General features: G+C 35.7%; 1 protein-coding gene across 1 annotated transcript in view; it reads right to left on the bottom strand.

The window, feature by feature from the left end:
- Positions 1 to 22,864, bottom strand: part of ZNF385D (zinc finger protein 385D) — an 806,057-nt gene that overhangs the window by 586,875 nt on the left and 196,318 nt on the right. The window contains exon 2 of the mRNA XM_070492980.1: positions 18,092 to 18,310. Within this exon, the coding sequence (XP_070349081.1) occupies positions 18,092 to 18,310 (219 nt within the window). The remainder of the gene's footprint in view (positions 1 to 18,091; positions 18,311 to 22,864) is intronic.

Here is a 22,864-nt window from a genome sequence, read left to right as displayed (position 1 = left end):
CGGTGGTAGTCATATATGACTTGTCTAAGGCATCTGTCTCACCTTTTGCTTAGTCCAGCAGTACTATTTGTTTCCCTCCGAAGTTATGTAATTAATGGGAAATGATCATAAAAGTTTAGGAATTTGTGGTTACTTTCCAAACTCTCTCTTCTTAGAAGTGCTAAATTGCTTCCTAAAGAAAGATGGACAAAAGCTGCAACTCAAGGGAATAGATCACATGAACTCCAGAGAGTTCCAACTTGCTGCCCACCTTCTATCCTTTGGCTTTCCCATGAAGATTCAAACTTCTCTTTCAGATTGCTTTGGCGGCTGCTAAGAACTGTCAAGTGGAAATAAAAAGGACTATGGGCCAGATCCTTGCTACTCAAAGTTTGGTCCCAAGACCAGTAGCAGTGGCATGCCCTGGGAGCTGGTTAGAAACGCTGAATCTCAGGCACTGCCCGAGACCTGTCTGCATCAGAATCTGCATTTTAGATTCCCAGGTGATCTGTATGCAGGTAAAAAGTGAGGGGTCCCTGAATTATTTTTCTAAGGACACTATAAGTCCTAAAAGTCTATGTCTATATATATATGTTAGTTTCCCAACCTTGACTTTTATTCCAGCTGATTATAGTGTTTAACAAGGACTAAACATAATTATAGCTAACACTTATTTTATTGAAGGTTAACTGCATGCTTGCACTAAACATATTACATAAATTGCCTTATTTAATCTTAAGATTATTGTTTCTGAGATGGTATATATTACATAGGGCAGTGATTCTCAAACTTGAGCCTGCAACAGAGCACCTGAAGGACTCAAGACACAGATTGCTTGGCCCACTCTTGGAGTTTCTGATTCAATAAATTTGGGGTAGGGCCCCAAGAATTGGGTTTTACCCCGCATTCAGGTGATGCTGATTGGAACCACTAATATAGGGGACCCAAATACAAGTGTCTGTCAATTCAGCTACTGGGCCCACATCTCAGATACAGGCTATTTGTGCTTCACACTCTATTAAAACATTTTTTCTGGCTAATCCCTAGGGGCTCTGTTTGCGCTCCTCTCTTTCCAACAGTTGTCACTCCTTGTTTTCCCCTCCTTTCTCAGGTTGCCTACGAAAGACAACGCACTTTGTCCACCTCTCCTCCTTACCTCAGTCTCAAGTCTTTTGGCTTGGATGCTGTCAGTGCTAAGTACGACAGAGAGATGGGTAAGTTCTGTGTGATAGTAACATTCCAGAAATCTCAGCAATTCTCAGAGGCTATTCCCTTGACTTTTACTCCAGGGTTTAATATGGAATTAAATTCCTGTTAAAGTCTTGGACCTCTTTATGTTCAAATAACTCTCAGTCACATCAGAGGAAATAAGTTATTAAAATTCACATCTTTTTAAGAAAAAGAAATTGTTGGAATACTTCCACCTACATTACCTCACTCACTTCTTTCAAGAATCTTATTAAATAGGCAAGGTAAGTAAAATAATGCCACAAATAATTACAAACCAGAAACAAAGTACCAACAGAAAAATAAGCCTTAGTTTAGGAAGATCCCCATTTCAGAGGATCCATATTTCCATCTTTTCCTACATGTTTGAATAAAACCTTATACACGTCTTGCAGCTATGCAGTAATTGTCAGTTACACGTGTGTGTGTCTCTATTACAGACACATATACACATACATAGTTTATTGCATTATTTACATAAACATTCCTCAGTAGGAAAGAGCTGTGTTCATACTAGATTTTATATAAAGAAATCAAGTGTTAGATGCTTGGAATAACATCCCCAGAATTATGAAAATGGGAAAAAAGGTTTTTTTAGATCAATAATTAACAAGGAGAATTCATGCTTACTTTTCTTCTCTCCTAGTTTCTGAATAGGAATTCTTTACATAGAAGACATACTCATGGCATTGAGTTTGAAGTAAGAGATAGGGTCAGCCTCAGTGGTTTAATGGTTAAGTTTGGCACTCTCCACTTTGGCATCCAGGGTTTGGTTCCTGGGCACAGACCTACATCACTCATCTATCAGTGGCCATGCTGTAGCGGCAGCTCACATACAAGAAGAGGAAGATTGGCAGCAGATGTTAGCTCAGGGTGAATCTTCCTCAGCAAAAAAATGAAAAAAAAGTGATAAGTAACAGATAAATATGTTTAATTTCTTCCTTCAGGCCACTAAGCCAATTAGTCTGCTAACACAATACATTACAGAAGGATAGGGACAGTGAAGCCATGATTTTAATAAGCTTGCTATGAACCCACATATTAGTTTCTAAAATATATTTAATATTCTAAGAGGAGCATCCAAAATGAAATTTAAATAAGTGTAACTGGAGGAGGTTTTAGCTTAATCTGAGATATTCATGTGACAATCTAGACCTATCTGATCATGTGTAAAGTGCATATGGGGGCAAGTCCCTCAGGAGACAATCTGACTGAACACTGAGCCTCCTGGGAAAGCTTATCTCATAAGGGACTGAAAACAAACCAGTCAGAGGGCTTTGAAGGGAAAGAGTGATTCTCAACTTACATCTATTTATACTGCATACCCACTAACAATTTAGTTATAGTTATTTTTCATACTTTTGTCTTTTAACTTTTATACTAGAATTCAAAGTGATTACCCACCACTGTTATGGTAATCAGATATTCTGTTTTTGTCTATATATTTCTGTTACCAATGAGTTTCATGCTTTCTTATGCTCATGTGTGGCTGAGTAGCATCCTTTTGATTCAAGATGAAGAGCTCTCTTTAGCATTTCTTGTAAGGAAGATCTAATGGTGATGAATTCCCTCAGCTTTCATTTGTTTGAGAAAGTTTTTATCTCCCCTTCATTTTTGTAAGGCATATTTGCCAGGTATAGAAGCTTGGTTGGCAGTTTTTCTCTTTCAGCATAATGAATATATCATCTCACTCTCTTCTAGCCTTCAAGGTTTCTGCTGAAAAATCCACTGATAGTCTTATGAGGGTCCTTTGTATGTAACAAACTGCTTTCCTCTTGCTGCTTTTAAAATTCTCCCTTTAACTTTTGACAATTTGATTATAAGATGTCTCCATGTGGGTCTCTTTGGATTCATCTACTATACGATCCACACATCCCACTGCTGAGTACATATCCAAAGAAAATGAAATTAGTATTTCAAAGAGTTATCTACATTCCCATGATCATTGCACAATTATTCACAATAGCCAAGATATGAAAACAAGCTAAGTGTCTGTTGACAGATGAATGGATAAAGAATACACACATACACACTCACTATATATCACATGGAATATTATTTAGCCTTCAAGAAGAAGTAAATCCTGCTATCTGAGACAACATGGATGAACTTGGAGGGCATTATGATAAGTGAAATAAGCCAGACATAGGAAGACAAATACTGCAAGATCTCACTTATATGTGGAATCTAGAAGAGTACAACTCATAAAAGCAGAGAGCAGAATTGTGGTTGCAGGGGCTGAGGAGTGGGAGAAATGGGGAGAAGTTGGTCAAAGGGTAGAAAGGTTTAGTTACGTGAAATGAATAAATTCTGAACATCCAATATACAGCACGGTGGTGACATTTAACAATATTCTATTGTATACTTTAAGTCTTCTAAGAGCGTAGATCTTAAATTAAATCTTCTCACCAAACAAACATACACAAAATGATAACTATGTAGAAGTGATGGATAAGCTTTTGAGCCTGGTTGTAATGATCTTTTCACAATGTATACATATATATATATATATATATAATATATATAAAACATCAAATTGTATACCTTAATATATACAATTTCCGTATGTCAAAGATATCTCAAAAACGTTGTCTTAAAAAAAAATCATTCTCAAATTGGCCTAAGCAGTAGCGCATGTGGATTTCTTTCTAGGGAGAGAAGCTATAGATTAAAAACTAAAATAATATCTTCTAATTTTGATTTCCTAGTTAGGTCAACATGAGCACAATGTCTCAACTCTAGATGTGTCTTCCTCTATGCCATGGAATATGCTGAAAAGGACATCATAAGTCATTAGCACAACTGGCAGTTTCATTGGGCTGGGGCAGCTTCGGAGTGCTCTGGGGGTAGGGCTGGAATATCACAGGTACATTTGCACAAGCTGACTGATAGTGGTGGCACTATGCTGGCAGCTAAACAAGACTTTTCTGTAATGAACCACAGGAACAGAGAAGGAAATATGTAATATGAGCTGGAAACCAAGAGAATTATGTTCTTAAGTACATGCAGAAGAGATAGTTCTTGACCTCTTTTAGACACTGTGGGTTGAGGAGGGAAATAAGAAGGAATGAAATAGAGATGGCAATTCCTACAGTTGATAGATTACATGTATATTGGGGTTATAAGTTCATGCAAACTAAACTTAGAAACGTGTATTAGCTAGAGTTCTCTAGAAAAACAGAACCAAGAAAATGTGTATATATAGGTCGAGAGATTTATTTTAAGGAAATGGCTCACGTGATTGTGGAGGGTTAGCAGGTCCACAATCTGATGAGGTAGACTGTCAGGCTGGAGATTGAGGGAAGAGCGTAATTCTAGTCCAAAGGCCGTCTGCTGGTAGAACTCCTTGCTTGGAAGAGGTTAGTCTTTGGTCAATTAAGGGCTTCAACTGATTGGACGAGGCCCACCACATTATGGAGGGTAATTTGCTTTACTCAAAGTCCACAGATTTAAATGTTAATCTCATCCAAAAAACACCTTCACAGAAATACAGAATAACATTTTACCAAATGTCTGGGCACCCTGGCCCTACTATGATGAGAAAAATCACCACCACAATGTACAAATACATGTAGCCTCTCATTAGCTATCACAGATCTTTTCTCATGATTCTTTTAACCAAATGGGCTAGAAAGGAATTTAACTTAGTTCATTAGTAATTTTAAAAATCTCTTTCAGTAATTCTTTGAGACAAATGCTTAGTATTCTTATCCTCTGCTCTCTTCTAAAGTAGCACAAGAGTGAGTGCTTGTTTGACCTCCTAGCACGAAGGAGGAGAACAGCACTTGCATTTGCTTCCTATTGCTGCTAGAACAAATTACCACATACTGGGTGGCTGAAAACAAGCTAAATTTATCTTACAGGTCTGGAGGTCAGAAGTATGAAATGCATCCTACCGGCCCAAATCAAAGTGTCAGCTGGGCACCATACTTCTGGAGGCTCTAAGGAGAATATCTGTTTCTTTGCCTTTTCCAGCTTCTAGAAACCACCACACTCTGTGGACCCTTGCTCCATCTTCAAAGTGCATCGCTCCAACCTCTGCGTCTGTCATCCCATCTCCTTCTCTGGCTCTGACCTCCCCGATTCCCCTCTTTTAAGAACTTTGTGATTACATTTGTCCTACCCAGATAATCCAGGATAGTCTCCCCATCTCAAGATTCTTGACCTAATCACATCTTCAAAGTCACCTTGCCGTGTAAGGTTACATATTCACAAGTCTCAGGGATTGGGATGTGGACATCTTTGGGGGGATATTATTTAGCCTACCGCAATATCATTCTACATATACGGGTCCTTGTACTATCTTCTGAATCCACTGGTCACACATACAACCAGGGATGTAGTGGAACCTTGCACTGACTCAACCAATTGTTGTGTGCATTTCTTCCCTACCCTACTCTGTGTTCTGTGATGTCATGTTCGTAGCATGAAACCAGCCATGGTGGGAAAGAGGTAAATGTCACAAATCATGTCTTGTCTTTTCTGGAGAGCCAGGTGTTAAACATCCACTAACATACCACTGCATACACCCATTTTCTACATGGTTGATGGGTTATCCCTGCTGACCTCTGATGTACAACTCTTTGGCTGGTAAATTCATGTTCTGTTCTCTTGCTTTGGAAATGCTCCCACAGAGAATGGGTGACATCCCCTCTCCTGACTGGGCCCCAGTTCTCTTTAGTACCATAGTCTCCCTTGGGTCCAACTTGGACTCCCATTACTTGCTGGATTTAGTGATCCTACCTGTAGCCATTGCCCACAGGGCCAGGTCTTCCCTGAGGCCAAAACTCCATGAGGCAAGCTCACAGCCAGGGCCAGCTTCATGGCCCTGAGACCCATGCAGTCACACAGTGCTCCACACTCACACTGGCCCTAAGCCAGGTTTAATACTCTCCTGTCAGCATCTTGAATTTCTTAATAGATGTTGAAAAGTTACCACACATTTTCATTTTGTACTGAGCTCTGCAAATTATGTAGCTGGTCCTGCTCACAGTCAGCATCCTCAGCTACTTATTAACAGGAACTTCTGGATACCTTTTACCTCCACACCTTGTGGGAGACATAGAAGAGTTGCAAATTACTGTCTAAATGTGCTCATCATGGTAGCTATCTCTCTATTGATTGAAATGTTCCTATTTCCACCATTCAGTCACTTTTAGTTTTATCATTCAGTCTTTCAGCTTAATCTCTGATTCCACTTCTCCTATCCAACAAGGTTTTTGGTGTATAGAGCAAGTCTCATGTGAACAAATTCGGAATAAAGGTGGTCTCTGGCCTCATGATGTTGGTCCTTGAGAATATGTTAGTTGATGTCTACTGGGATGTGGTTGGTTGGATGCCCATCTGAGGGTATTCTTCAATGTCTGCTACTGAAGTCCTGTTGCTATGACTGAAGCTCATTTCATTTCCATTTAGATCAGGAACCAAGATATCTGTCTGGCTAACGTAACCTTACATTGATTCATGTAGATGCTGCAAACCACTCTGAGTCCCTGCTACACTATCAAACCAAGCTGAGGTCTAGGATGTGGGCTGTCCTTGCCCCTCACCATGGCAGGTCCCATAGCAACTCAATTCAGCTAAATAGGGTTCCACCATGTAGGGAAACAGGGAATATCTGAGTCTCTCCTTTCCATCAGAAGGGAACAGAGGAAAGCTCTACATGCAACCTAAGCCCTCTTTTCCTGATCTCTTTACTTAGCAGAAACTCATCAGATGAAGTAGAGTTATTCTGGAGTCCTAAATGAAGCACGAGCCAAGAAGCTCCTTCAGGCCTTGATGTTTCTGTGAATCTCTCTAACATATCTTACTACTCTGGGACTTCTTGTCTCACTTCCGGCTTTTCCCTATATCTGACCCCCTTCTTTCTATTTTAACATCTCTCAAAATCATATAAGATAAACAAATATATTTCTCATAATAGTAAAGAATTCAGGAATATTTTAGATATCTTTATTCTGCTTTAAATTTGAAAATCCTTCAATTTTTGGATTCCTCACAACACCATATCTCCACAGGAAACAAAGAGCATTGCTCTTCCTGTGATGTTAAAAGAAATGTGTTTTTTGGTTTATGAAATTTGATTGTAATCGAACATCAAAGAAATTAATAATGTAGCATATAATATTTAGTGGTGAGCTTTTATATTAAGTTAATTTTGAAGGCAATCCTTAAACAGTATAAAGGGGAAAATGAAGATTTTTAAGCATCACTGAATAAGTCAATCAATCTCATTATGTGACGGACAATGGCAATGTTATTGATAGTTTGACAAAGAAATCATTTCAGCATCAGGAACATGAGATGTTGGCATCCTTACTTTGATTTTTGTTCATCTCAGAAATATGACAGAATTAAAATAGGCCTGATGCTCATATTAGTGAGAATATTGTACATTCTTAAGATATTTCCGGAACTAAAGAAATTTCTAAGGATATTTTACTTTAGAAGAAAAAACATTTTATAGAGTAGGAATAAAAACCTGATAGCAAGCATTACAAACATTGGGACACTTTCATTAGTCATGTTGGCAAATGGAGTCCTTGACTAGTTGAGTAAATAAAATGTGACCGACAGAATTATAATCTTAAGTCAATATTTATTGAACACCTACAAGATGTGTTAGGTTTTTCTGACACTATTCTAATTTATTGTCTCAAACGTTTAGGCAATCCTGTCTAAAAGATTTAAATAGTAAAGTGAAACTGTTCCTATTTTTATTAAATGTTTTCTGCATTAAAAGTGGATTTTTAAATTAGAATAACTAAGTATAATTCTAAACCTCTTATTGTCTTTTTAAAAAGTAATAAAAACGTTTCTCAAATTTGTTGAAAGAAAATAAGGATCATATAGTTTTTGTTAACATTTTTCAACTTGGGTCTCTTTTACATTTAATAATGGATGAATTCAACATAAGGGAAGGTAACAGTATTCAAAAGAGTATTCAGATACCCCAGGGTAAAAATATACTTATCGAGTAAGGACTTTGAATTTTAGACAGGAGATGAAATGCAAAGGAAAAAACCTAAAGACTCCTTGTCCCAGTAACTTTCTCAGTCATCAAGATATCCTAGAGGGAGGGATTCTAGCATGTATATGGCTGGTGTAGGAAAGGAGTAAAAGAGACAAGACAGAATACTTCGCATCAACATATATTGATAATTGCGCAACAAGTATTTATCAGGTGACAAATGCAAATATACTTCTGGGAACAAAATGACTTACCACTTTATGAAGACAACATCCTCAGCAACGGAAAATGTAACAAGAATAAAAATATACAAAATATTGCTGAAAGAAGTAGTTTGGGATAAAGTACACACACTTGGTCACTCTTTTATGATGAAATTGTAAAATTTGATGGTCAGAATTCCAAGGAAAAGAGCAAGACCAGATGCAAACTATGGTGTACACCACCCTCCCACCCTTTCACAGATGGATATCTGCTCCTCAAATTGCCTCCAATGCTCACACCAGAGCTGGATTTAGAGGGCGATAGTCATTTGATTTCATGACTTGCAGATCTATGAGACTCCCTAACACATCACTGAAAATATAACAACAAGAAACACTTTGATTAGTCTCATGGGCTTGCAATTAGTCTTTTCCCAGCACGTGTTAAAAACAGATGGTCACTAAAATGCCTCCATAGCAGAGTTTTGTTGCCTATGGAAGTATGCAAATTAGGCCATGGCCATCCCATTCCTCTTCCTTCTCCACCCCCTCTTAATGATTTTCTATTTCTTGTGACTAATTGTTATTGGAGAATCCCAATTATATGAGTTTAGAATGTATACTCGGAATCTGAATTTTTAAAAAGCACTAAGGGTGATTCTGAAATAGGCAGTCTAAAGATCAACAGTTAGAGAAATACTGTCTTAACCTCTCAAAATATGATTCTGCTTTTCTCACTTCATTGAAATAATTTCTCAAAAATAACCTGACACTTTACAATTTCCACATCTCCAATAGAGGTTGCCTTTCTTGACCTCTCTGAAAAAAGCCTTCAGTCCCCACAGGTTAACCTCTTTGTCTGAAATTCTCTCCTTTGACTTCTGAACCCTGGAACATTCCAAGTTGTTCTCCAGGCTTGAGAGCTGATGTAGCATCATGGATATGAGCATGGACTCTGGAGCTAGCTAGCCAGGGTTGAGGGTCTGGTTCCATCTTTCTCTAGCTAGGTGATCCTGGGCAAGTTACTTTACTTTTCTTTGTCTCACTTTATTGATCTATATAACGGATACTAATAACTATACTAATTTATAAAAATATGATTGAATAAACACACAGGTAGTTATTAGAATAATATCTACAACAAAGTAAATGCACAACAAACATTACTTATCCTTTATATTTCTGACACCTTCATTATCTCCTAGGATATCCTTTCTCTTCCTCCCACATGACAAAAACTAAATTTTAAGGTAGCTTCCCTTTTCTTCTTTCTTTTGGCTTATCACTCCCTCAGCTGTTGCTATTCTACCAGTGAGGATAAAACCAATGTCTTGATAGTACAAACTGAATATATCCATAGGTCAAGTTATCATCTTTGTTACTCATCCTCCAATCAGCCTTTTTCCTGTTCAATTTCTTAACATCAACCATACTATTATAAATGAACCTAACAGCAGCACACAGCATACAAACAGGGTTCTAAATGAGAACCGTGTTAATTCCTCATTCAGGCTGTATTCACTATTTTATTTCTCCTGTTAATTACATATTTTGCACCAACTGTCTTTGTTAGAAGACTGTAAACTTCTTTGAAATCGGAAAATATGAATTATTCATCAGAATTACTATTGCATACACAAGAATTTGTTTATTCCGTGTTAAGGTAGTTAAATAGTCTTATATTAATTCCGCTTTTATTCTTCTACTTTTGAAACCATAGTAGCTTTACCTCTTACTCATTGATTACTTCACACAATCCTCTGTATTTTTATACTTTTATTGAATCACTGAAATAAAATCATATGTGTTTCTTCATCACATTTTCTCTCAAGCAAAATCTTGAATTGAAATTTATGTTCATGTTTTCTTATCTCTCAAGATTGGCACATTTTAAGTGAGTAGTCAATATCTCTTGCTCATATCTTTGATTTCAACACCATACCTGACATAAGTAGTTGAAAATGGGTAATGCATACGTAATCCATCCTTTGTCTCTTCACCAGTATGCATATAGTCAACCTCCACCTGGATATAGTCTTGGCATCCATTTCAGTTCCCCAAGAAGGACTCTAATCTCACATAAAATGTCAGTAAGCAACGTTGTCTTTACTGGAGATTCCATAGGTGAGACGTTAGAGGGAATTACAGCACACATTAGAAAAGTAACAAATTAAAAATTCACATTAGACATGTCTGGTCTCCCTATCCTCTCTTATCTTTGACCCCATCAAGATATTCACTTTCTGAGCTTTCTGGCTTGTGTCCCCAGACTCATTTTCTCTTTACTTTTCCTCTATTAGGCTGGACAGGTCAGTTATGTCCCAGCTTCTAACTGCAAACCAACATAAGTAAATTCATCAAAATGTTCATCAAACAGTGAGCTCCACCTTTAAGGCTACTTCAGATTAACCTTAGAGATATTCTGAAGTTTTGTTAGAAACCTAAGTTATAGAGCCCTTTTTTACTACCTTTGGGTTTTCTAATTGTGTTTAGAGTGTTTTACTTCATTTTCATTTCATTTTCCAGAAATTCCTACTCTACCTTCTCAAGTGTGCACTGTTGCTATGGACTTTCTTACTTTTGTTCTCAATTTCCTGGGTCACATCATTGCAATTTTGGAAACAAGGAGAGTAAACACACATATATGGGTAAACACACATATATGGACTGCTATTTTTGAAAATTCCTTTCTTATCTGTTATTTAAAGATTTAAAATTAATATTTTAAAAGTCTATTTAATGAATTAATCTATGATACCATCTTAAAAACACACACATGCTCATACCATTCCTTAGTGTTTTTGAGAAACAAGCACAAAAAGATGAACTGTGCCATGCCGGGAGTGAAACTGTAGAAATTGGGAAGCCAATTTAAATAGGGTTGGCCTCCAAAGCTAAAATAAATTGTTTAGGAAAGGAAAATTCATACATTAAAAAATCCCATCTAGGGAGGGGGTGGGAGGGTAGACAAAATAGGTGAAGGGGTTTAAAGGCACAAACTTCCAGCTGTAAAATAAATGTCATGGGGATGTAATGTACACCATAGGGAATACAGTCAACAACATTGTAATAACTGTATGGTGACAGATGGTAACTAGACATCGTGGTGATCATTTCATAATGTATAAAAATGTTGAATCACTGCGTTGTACACCCGAAACTAATATAATATTGTATGTGCACTAAAATTCAATAAAAATAAAAGAATCACACCTCTATTACTTACTAACTCTGTTATCATGGGAAAACTACTTTTAGGGGAAATATAGAGGAAACAGAACAAAACTGAAAAAATCTCGTACTTTCAAACCTAAAAACTAGAAAAGTGGTCATTTCCCCAAGTTTGTAGGGTAGAAAAACACTGTCCTGGAAGATGTTGCCGCTGAAGGTGGTTAGTGACCAAAAGAGGCGAAAGGTGAGGAAACAAGAGGTAGTTCCACCTGTGCTAAATGGATTTGAGCTTCAGACGCAAAAAAAAAAATTATTCTGCTCTCAGTTTATACTACCACTGCAATAAGCTCCCAATTCCTGCAATTCTTCCAACTTTCCCCAAACATGCGTGCACATATACACACAGAGAATCACAAATGGAAATCTCTTCTATCCCAAATAAATTCTACTGTCAAACTAAATGGCACACATCTAATTCATTTTTCCTTCTCTTAAGACTTCCTTTAATGGTCACTTCATCCAATTTTTCCTGGATAATAATGGCCACGAAGAACTGGAGTACACTTCTTGGGTACAGTAGCTGCTAGAGGGGTCTCCAGACAGACCAGGCTGAATTATCAGCCTCAGATTGTAAAATCTCACCATTATCTCAGTAAAGAGAGACTTCTTAAGGACACAGACTAGATAAATAAATCTCCATGTTGAGAAAGATGGCGTCTTTTAATGGAATTAGTGTTAAGTCCAGGTGAAACAAGTAGCCGGTGGCTAGAAGTCTATCCCTTTCGAAACGATCCATATGTTTTCTCTTTAGGGAGAAAAAAATTGAAAACTGAAGCCAAGCCTACTCAAAATTTGAACGTGGTAAAATGAACATTTGTCATTTTCTCCCATATTTTTTCCTTCAGTGACAAAAAAGAAACTTAGATCACTCAAACAAGAACAAATGTCTTATTATATAACATTGGGCAGTTCGGTATCAGCATCTTTTCATTGCCTCCCCTTAGCTGATATGGTCAATAAAAGAGAAGTATGAACAAGGCAATTTTCCTTATTGCTACACTGAAATATGTCATATGCTAATATGGATAAGGCATTATTAGAAAAGCAGTTATCATTATTAAATAAAATGACCCCCAAAGGGATCATTACGAATCCACAAATGTACTGGCAAGTTCTAATTAGTCTACTGACATTCTACAAAAGCACAAGTAGTCCTTGGAGACCAAAGATGAGATGAATTTATATATAAATGAGGAATTTATATACAAAAATCAAGGCTTGAGCTACCAGAAAGATTCTACGGAGCTATTTTGGTTTTATTAACTATCAGTGTTGCAAGAGAAGGAACAGCTTGTAAATTGAAAATCTACTAACACTTTAAACCTCATCTGGGACAGTCGATGGAAAGAGAAAAGAAAATCTATCAGTGAGACCTAGAAAGTAAAATTTTATTTAGTTTTACTGTTAAATAAAAGAAAATTTAATGCTAAGAGGATAGATAACGGCAACAATATTCTAGATTTATGTGTTACAAAACAATGAGCACCGAAAGAGGCTAGAATACTGTTAGATAAAACTGAATTATTTGATAGCAGTTTCAGCGCAATAAAAATAGAAAACTAGGCTTAATAAAATAACTCAAATATGATGAAGGTTGTGTGACTAAAATAAAGCTGCCACAACAGGCCAACTTGTTACTCAGTCCTTCAACAAGCATTAATAACAGCTTAATTATGATAAGCACATGAAATTGAATTAAATTAGTTGACCATAAAGCTTTAAAAATCCTGAAAGTTGTACCCTTTGCAATATATTCCAAAATGCTCTCATGAATGAAGGAAGCGTTTTTATTCTAATCTTCAAATTTCTGGTTTTTGATAAAAGCCTTCTGATGCTTCATTTTATACTTCATTATAATGTTTAATGTTTCGGTTTTTCCATTACAGAATATATCACATAGTTGGAAAGCAAAATGACAAATGTGAGAAAAATCTAACAGCCAGAAATCTCAAGTCCGTTATTAATTTCTTTAGGGTAATTTTAAAATATGAATTCATAAAAAGGTGATGATTTTCAAACACTATTATGTTATAATAAATGTAATATCATACATATAATACTGCTTACTTATATTTATTTGCATACCTGGTAGAATTCTGAAAAAAGTTTGTAATTAATTACCTTTGCAGGATTCTTGGTGATTTTTATTTTTGTACATTTGTGTACAGCCCAGATGGGACAATTTTAATCATCAGAAAATAATTGTTATTTGCAAAACTTAATTTCCTCATAAATATGAAATCAAAGACCTTTTCCAAAAATAAATTTAATAAGCCACACAGTATATATTGGAATTTCTTTGGTTTATAGTTTTCATGAGAGAGTGAAGCATGGAATCTCTAGAATATAAAAAAGTCTACACATTTCAACAACTTTCAATTATAGAATATCTTTCTGCCACTTCTGTATCTTACCTCATCATCAAAAAGTATGCTAATACAAAAATAAATGTATTTCTGAAATAAAAGAGAACACACATTACAAAATGACCTATTTTCATGACTCTATTCTGCACAAAATATTTTCAGCAGTTAGATTTGGTGAAGAAAATTTAAGCAAACAGCTGCTTTGTTGTAATAATTTAAGTGCTTTACAAAAACGACAGGGGCTGGCCCCGTGGCCGAGTGGTTAAGTTCGCGCGCTCCGCTGCAGGCGGCCCAGTGTTTCGTTAGTTCGAATCCTGGGCGCGGACATGGCACTGCTCATCAGACCACGCTGAGGCAGCGTCCCACATGCCACAACTAGAAGAACCCACAACGAAGAATACACAACTATGTACCGGGGGGCTTTGGGGAGAAAAAGGAAAAAATAAAAATTAAAAAAAAAAAAAAAACACGACATAAACTCAATAACATAAGAAAATATCTAAGTGTATGGCATAATTTTGTTGACAGTAGTTACCAGGGAGATTAGCATGTTGCTGATAATGTAGACATAGGCAACAAACAGAGTTATTTGCCAAGTCTCTTATTCCCTTTGATTTTTGGCTATCTTATTTGTAATATAGAGGTCATAACAGTTGCTTTGCAGAGCTGTTGCTTGGGGTTCAATAGATGATGTATATAAAGGGGTTCAATAGATAATGTATATAAAGTACCTGGAACAATAAATACTAGTTCACTTTTCATCCCTTTTGCATTTTTGATGATAACTCTTAAATCACAGGCATTAAATGGAAAATAAATGTGGGAGAAAGTATTAATTTTATTTTCTTTTGCATAATGAAACATATTATACATATTACTTATTAGACTATAGAATTCACTGGTGGTATCTTAGATGGATCCCAGGAAGGCGACCCTGACATGAAGATTTTGTGGGCAAGTGGTAGACTAGAGATCCACACCTGTGAGGCATGAGGGAAACAGGACTGGGTACGGGGTGAGGTTGGACTGTGATCGAATTGCAACAGTGGCATCAGGAAATCTGAAGTTGGAATGGCCTGTTGGAGATGTTCACTCATTTTTAAGGCAAGGAGCTGGGACTTTCTGCAGGCTGCCCTCAGGGAGGGAGCAAGTTCAGGAGAGGTAGCTCCCTTTAGCTGAGGGCAATGCCTGGGGAGGAACCCAACAGGCAACACTCCCACCTCAGCAGTTGGGACCTCGGGAGCTGAGGACAGCATGCACTCAGGTGGTGAGCATGTGTTCTAGACAACTTTACTTCTGCAAAGAGTGCAGCACTGTCAGACACTGAAGTGGAAATGTCAGATGTTGAAGTCTTACATGTGGGAACAATGGCCTCCTAATTAACTTGCACGCACGATATACTTTTTTCACTGTGATCTTCAGATCACTTTCTGTAATAAGAGCGATGACATGAGAAATCATAGAAACTATATTTTAGATATGTTGGTTGTCTCTCATGTTCGTTCTGGTTCTTTGTAGTGCCTATTAGGATACGCCTCCAGGCATGTGATTATACGATGTTCTACGATCATTCAAGATAGAAATTATATTTTTTTCCATTTAGACAATCCTGGATGAGTAATAAAAACTTAGTCCCATGTCTATTATTTCTTTTATTTGCACTCTTAGAAATACACGAATTATGTACTGCGTTGAATGAATTCAGGTAAGCATCTCTATTGCCATATTCCTTTCTTGACACCACTTTATTTCCCATTTGAAATCTAAATTGAGAAGAGGATTTTATGAAGATGAAAGAAGTTCACAGCAGTCATTTTTGCAACTATGCACATCCAAGGAGAAGAATAAAATAACTCCCATATCTTTCTCTAAGAAAACTAACAATGATAATACTCTTGACTAAGAATTTGTAAGATCTATCATCTTTCGTAATCCTTATTTTTACCTTGGTCTCTGTGTAGACAAAGGGATGACCATTATTAGGTGTCTAAAATTTGGAATTGGGCTCCTTTATTATCCCCAACAGACCTGAAAAGGTACAGTTTCAGAGCGATGAGATACAGCATATGTAAAATAAGGACTATATTTCCATGTTAATGAAAAGTACTAACTAAATTGTGAGATTAATTGCTTGCATTTAGATCCACCTGTTCTTAAAGGTGAGGGCTCCTCTGACACATAATTTCAGGCCAAACTAATATGACCTAAACCAAGTGCTTCTATTAACTCATAGTTTTTGTTAATGACTTTCACTAACATGATGATACTAAAAAAAAAAAAAGAAAACCTTGGAAAAAAGTAATATAAATAGAAAATGTAGCAATAAAATTTTGTTAAACACCACATTCATCAGTGCATTGCTGACCAATTCATATGATAGAGTTTTATTTTTTTATGTCCTCTTAAAATGATTTCTCTCTTTGGATAAAGAAAGGCACAGTTTCTACAATTTATTCACTGTGGGGAGACAGTAGCCTTTAGAAGTACAGGTATTTAAATGAATAAGACCTGAATTTGATGGCTAGTTTGACCATTTAATAGTTGTGTGACCTTCAGCACACTGTTCAATCCATGTTATCCTCAATTTCCACATCTGTAAGCGGAAGATAATGGCAATATCCCTCTGGTTGTGAGGAAAAATTAAATAGGAAAATATACTTAAAGGCTTTAGTACAATGCTAGCCCATAACAAGTGTATTGGTACAATTATTTTAAAATATTCACTTTGAGAAAACTCATTTCTAGCATTGTGACTGGGAAGTCTTTGACCAGTCTAAATTTTGTGTGGGACCAGCTCTGATGTGAGTTTCTAAGCCAGGCATGTCTTCTGTCCTAGTCTCTTTCTATGATATCCTTTATTACTTCCCCAGAGGTTTGTAAATATCAAGGTAGGTGAAGTACAACACCAAAGCTGACACCTTTACCATCAACACAAACTTAAAGAAAACAACGTGAAATTGAATCATGCTGTGCTTAAGATGATTCTACCTGACTGTCAATGATAGGGAATAGATTTCCCTTAAGTACACTTGCCTTAATAGTTCATCTTTTGCCTACAGAATTTAGTAGTTCTCTATTACTTTTTGGTGACTATTTTTGTTTTTATATCTCTTTGACCAATTACATCATAGAAAGAGAAACACGGAGTGCTTTCTATGAGACTATTCCAACTCATTCATACCAAAAAACACAAAGCAAGGCAGAAATAATTTCCATTTAAAAAATGTACTGTTTTTTTCTTCTCATTATTTGGTGGCCGTGAAGCAAACTACAAAATCATACTAAAAAATTTTTATGACATCAAATATTAGAAAAGATCACAATTCAATCTCATTTTTAAACATCATTAAAATTAGATAAAACGTATCTTATTTATCAAACATGAAACATCTAACCAGAAAACAATATTGTAACTCTTTATAGTTGCTATTGCTTTAGTTTTCCAAAGTCCCCGAGGCAGGAGTTCACCCACCGCTCCCTCGCCTCTCCACGGTTTTTCTAATAACTTTCCACTTGTTACCAAAAGCACTTTGGTCTTATTTTTTAAATCCGTTTACTTGTAAATTCTATGCATCCTTTAAAAAAGTGGTCTAAGGTGATTAAACAAACCATTAATTCCCATTAGCAAATTTAAACAATTTGTACATACTAATAGATCAGATTTTATTGGTTAAAACACCTACTTGAAAAGATATGTAACTATTTAAAATCAATTGCAATCTTACTAACTAAACCCCCTAACGTGCAAAAAACAAACAAAAAATATTTTTTATGTAAAATGTAAAAAGATGTCTGTTTCCAAAAAACTATATTAAAGGCAAACATCAAGGAATTCTAATGTCAACTTTGTCGAATTATAGCCAATGTCCCAGTGAGTCATAATCACAATGCTAACATAGTTGGGTCTATACAACAAACAAAATTTGCCTTTTTCATCCAAAAAGCTGTAAGCAATTATTTATTTTAATGTACTTTGCTGATAAAGCTTCTGTTTAATATTTTGTCCTGGTTTTGAAAATAGACATTAGCCCATTCTTTCAGTTTCACATCTGCAGGTACACAAATAACTTAAGTCGATGACGTAAAATCGAGAATACGCTTTTAGCAAAACTTACCATTGTCATTTTTCAGCATCCCATTGCTGAGTTGTTTTAATCTCTTTTGATGTGATTTGCCATTGTAGTGGATTTGTGCTTGAGCGGCCGAATTTAGCTGAATGTTACAGACGTTGCACAAAGTGAAATTGGTATGTTTCTTTTCTCTTTCTGTTTTTTCTTCAAAGTCATCAAGTAAAAACTCAGCCTCGCTCTCTCCATCTTGTGCACACGTGAAATCTAGAGGTGCAAAGAAAGTTATGAAAAAAACAATGAAGATTTCTGGATTCCTTCAGATTATTTAATTGGGTAGCAAACAATGATTGTTCTAGACACTTAGAATTCAAATTTTCCACTTCCTCCCATTTTAATAGGCTGCTTTCATACTATCCAAAGTGAATAGCCTCTTTAATCCAATACAAATGGCAAACATTTTACTTGTTTTTTTCTATTTCAAATACGGAGTTAAATGCCCCACAAGTGTTTAGCATGCATTATCTCATTTAATCATCATCACAGTAGAACAGGCACTATAATTTTTCCTGTTTCACAGCTGAAGAAACTCAGGTTTAGAGTGGTTAAACAACTTGCCCAGGGTCCCATGGCTAATAAATGGTATAGTTGGACAAGGATGCAGTTTTATTTATCTCCGAATGCCATGTTCTTCATCATCTTGTTCTCTAGCATGTATTTATGAATTAGATATTTCTGTTTTGACTCAATTAGATAAAATTCTCTTATTTTTATATTTCTTATCAATTAAGTAAAGTCACTTACATCTGGATGGACACATCCTACACATACAAAAATGCTAAAACTCTTTCAATATCTAAAATTTTATATTGTATACCTGAAATACAATGGAGATTCTGAATATCCAAGATAGCCTCATAATCTGGGTGCAAAACAAGTGTGAGTGACCTATGTATTACATAGGAGGTATTATTTTTGGACAAATATAGGTTTTCTATTCTCAAATCTAAGAACAAAGGGCGACTGACAATTCCAGCATCTCTGGCCTTAACATGGCAATAAGTAAAGTAACTTTTGCAGTACATATCCTACCATTAATTTACAAATCAGCTAAAATAATAAAGGCTCCTTAAAATAATAAATAATAATGAAGAATAAAAAATAATTTCTCTGTGCTTTCACTACATGAGGCTCTGCAGAACTCTCTTGGTCCAGATATGATTTCCCCATTCCAGTTTTGCAAATTCTTCAAGGAGTTATTTTATAGTCTGTGGAAATGTTGGCAGAGAAAAGCAATCATTATTTTAACATGTGTTTATCAGTTGCCAACTCTGTGGCAGGCACTGGCCTCAGTGCTGGAGATAAACTGATGAGCAAGACGAGGATGATCCTTGTCATTGTACAAACGTACTGAAAATGATGGGAGGGGCACGGGCTTTGGTGTAGGCAAATGAGAGAAGAAATGTCCAAATAATTTTAACAATATGTAAAGACTAGTTTGCTGGTAAAGTTAAAGAAAATCTAACTACTGAACTCAAGCCAAACACCTAATACTTAAATCTCCTAAAGGATGTTAAAGTATCCAATTTCCAAAAGGAGTAAAAGATATTAAGTATATAACTCATGCTTCTTTGGGGGACTAATTTACTTAAAATACATTAACCTCTTTTAAAAAAAGAAAGTTTATCTTTCTTACTCAGGTAGCCTCTATTAGAATAATATTAAATATACATATTAAATGGTCACATTTAAAAGAAAATTTATAGGCTATGTAAATGATTACATAATTTTAGTTAAAGAAAAATGTACAAACATATTATCTTTTCTTATTTTATATAATTAAAGCAATTTAACTATGTACTCCAGGCTATATTCAGAATGTTTCAAAACTTCTTTTTTCTAGAGTTGATTTATATTTTTAATGTCTTTTATCTCAAATCTCAGTAAGTAATGAAAAAAATTAAGTAAACTATGGTGTATTTAACTACTGTGATACTGTATAGCCAAAAAAAGCCAATATATAGGAAATTATTTCTATATAATAAGGGAAAAACAAGCACAAGTTGTAAATTTATATATAATGTGTTCACAAGTACGTAACACACAAATAAGACAATATTAGTAGCAGTGAATTCTAAATGGTGAGATTAGAATAGATTTTTGCCATCTTCTCAATATTTTCAAAATTTTACATGACCACTTATTACATTTATTGTAAAAAGAATGAATCAATATATTTGAAAGAATAAGCTGAAAAAAGAGCTTTTATCCTACCGAAGGAATGGTTTAGGTTTCTTATAACTAAACAAAAGTACACAGACAGTCTGAGTATATGAGACCTCACGACACATCATTTTTGCTAAATATATGCATATGTTTAAAAGGAAACATTTTCTTCCCTGATTCACATTTCCACTTTGACCAATAAAATAAGAATTTCTATCAACAATTTAGTAGGGGAAAATAATGGAGAAGAAATTTCTTCCAAGGCTATGAGATTTATTTGCTTACATGTGAGGGGTTCCCTGATCACAAGAGAAAGTAAAGACTATGTCACCAGGGTCAAGAATTAATTTTTCATTAAGGGGGAAGGGGAAAGGACAACTCTTAAGGGAAATAGAAAGTAAGAGACGTTAACCATGTGGTGTGAACACTAGAGGAAAAAGGGAATCTCAAATAAATCCTTGTGACTGGAGTGTGATATCACGAAACATTTATAGATTTTACAAGAAAACTGCAATGTTTCAAATGGTTCTCTCTGAAATAGGAGGCAATATGCATAAGTAATTTTTACTCCCAATATGGTAAAAGTATCATTTAAATTCTGGAAGGAAAATTTTGTTTATTTGAGTTCCATTGAGAAAAAATTCAGTGGTCATATACAGACTTTAGGCAATTGGGTTGGAACCCAAAAGATTTTATCAATTTGTCCATGTTTTTTCCACTGAAACTCCATGCCCCAGAATCACTAAGATACTATGAAAGTCTGTGGCTTAACACAATAATGTGGATCTAGACTGCGTCATGTAATAGATTGAAGGACTTGAATTACCCTGGGAATGATTATTGTAGGAATTAGCTATTTCCTTGTGTGTGTTTTGTAATTTTATAGACCTGGAGCTTAAATTAATCCTAGAGAGTTGTAGAAATAATTAAAGAGTGGCATACATAAGACAAATAATTTTTGGTAAACGATATTAAACAATGTATCCAAGCATAACTTGAGAAAAAATAAAATTGGAAACAATATTTTTCCAGGGAGGCAACATGGTTCTTGGAGATGATTTATGGAACATTGTCTTGATTCACTTGAGAGCTTTCTAAGACAAAAGCTGAAATATCACCATTTGTATTAAAGCACCAGCTACTGGTATCAAGACTGCCCTAAAAGTGCTGATCTGTTCTTTTCCACCTCATCCTGAGGGAAACAGGCTATACCCCTGGTGGACCCCAAGCTTGGTGTAACCCGACTGATTAATAACCAAAAACTGGGGAACAGACACAGGAGCCAACTCCTGTTGAGTGGATCAAAGCTGGAACCTAAGAACACATTATTGGATTATAACCAAAAGTATGAAATAAATATCCATGAGTATATACTAATATAAAAAAAATTAATGAGTAAGAAGACACAACCTCTCATATAGAAGTATTCCGAATAATTTAGATGATACTCCCCTCTCAAGAAGGGATGGAGTATAACTCTCTACTCCTTAAGAGTGGGCTATGCTTAGTGACTTGCTTCCAAATAGTGCAGTATGGAAAGAGGAGAAAAAGGAACTCTACATTGGAGAAACCTAACCTAGACTACCTCAGCCGTGAGCGTAATCGAGGCTAAAGACAGTGATAAATCATGTTGATAGCACGTATTCTTGATATAATGTGTTGAGAATGGCACTTCACCTCTGCAGTCTTCCTCACAAAAACATACTATCTTGGCTCTGTATTGCAAATTAGCCTAAAATTCCATTCTTATCTTTCAGGTGCCATATAAGAACTTAACGTGTAAAAGTTTCACATCCCTGAATGAAAAGCCGAGAATTCTCCAGCTGCCCCGCATGTGACTTGGGAGGTAAACTCTATTCAGAGAGGAAAGGGTGGGAAATCCATTATGGACCATGGTTCCAAGCCATTTTCTCCAATTCAACTTTGCCTTCTAAATAACTAACCTACTAACCTACTAAGAAAATTATCTAACACACCTCAACTGAGTCTTTGTGTCCATTTGTGATTGGTTCCTATCAAGATGAAGGATGAGCTGTTTTCACACACACACACACACACATTGTGTTATCTGACCAATCTCCATACAATTAAGAATTCATAAATTTCATTTTGTGTTTGATATTTCAACTTTATGACAGCAATCAGCAACCATTAGTATGAAACTAAAAGTATCTAAAGGAGTATATATTAGTTGACAATCAAACCCGATTTTGAGTGGAAAATTTTCCCTACAAATAATTCCAGTGTTTTATTTCACAGTTAAGAAGCCAGTTTCCACTCTTAGGTTCATGATTGGTTTTATCCCTTGTTCTTGGATCTGCTGCCTTGTCAAAATGGCAAGCCTCTAAAATCTCCCAGAATCCTGAGGTTGTAGTAAAACTGAAAACAACAGTAGATGACATCTGCTAACAGGCAGTTTAGAGCACAATGAATCATATTTTAACAAGAGTATTACAAATTACCCACAGAAGTCATACAACTGTAAACAACATAAGTCAACTAAACTAAAATATTCTTGGGTTTGCAGTGGCTTCTCCAGCCATAGAATTTTTTTAAATGAGGTAGATAGGGACTTATAAGCGTAGAATGTATTTA

Source organism: Equus asinus, chromosome 21, assembly GCF_041296235.1.
Source record: "Equus asinus isolate D_3611 breed Donkey chromosome 21, EquAss-T2T_v2, whole genome shotgun sequence".
NCBI lineage: Eukaryota > Metazoa > Chordata > Mammalia > Perissodactyla > Equidae > Equus > Equus asinus.
Note: the sequence above shows the minus strand (reverse complement) of the source record. Positions and strands in the feature narration are given on the sequence as shown.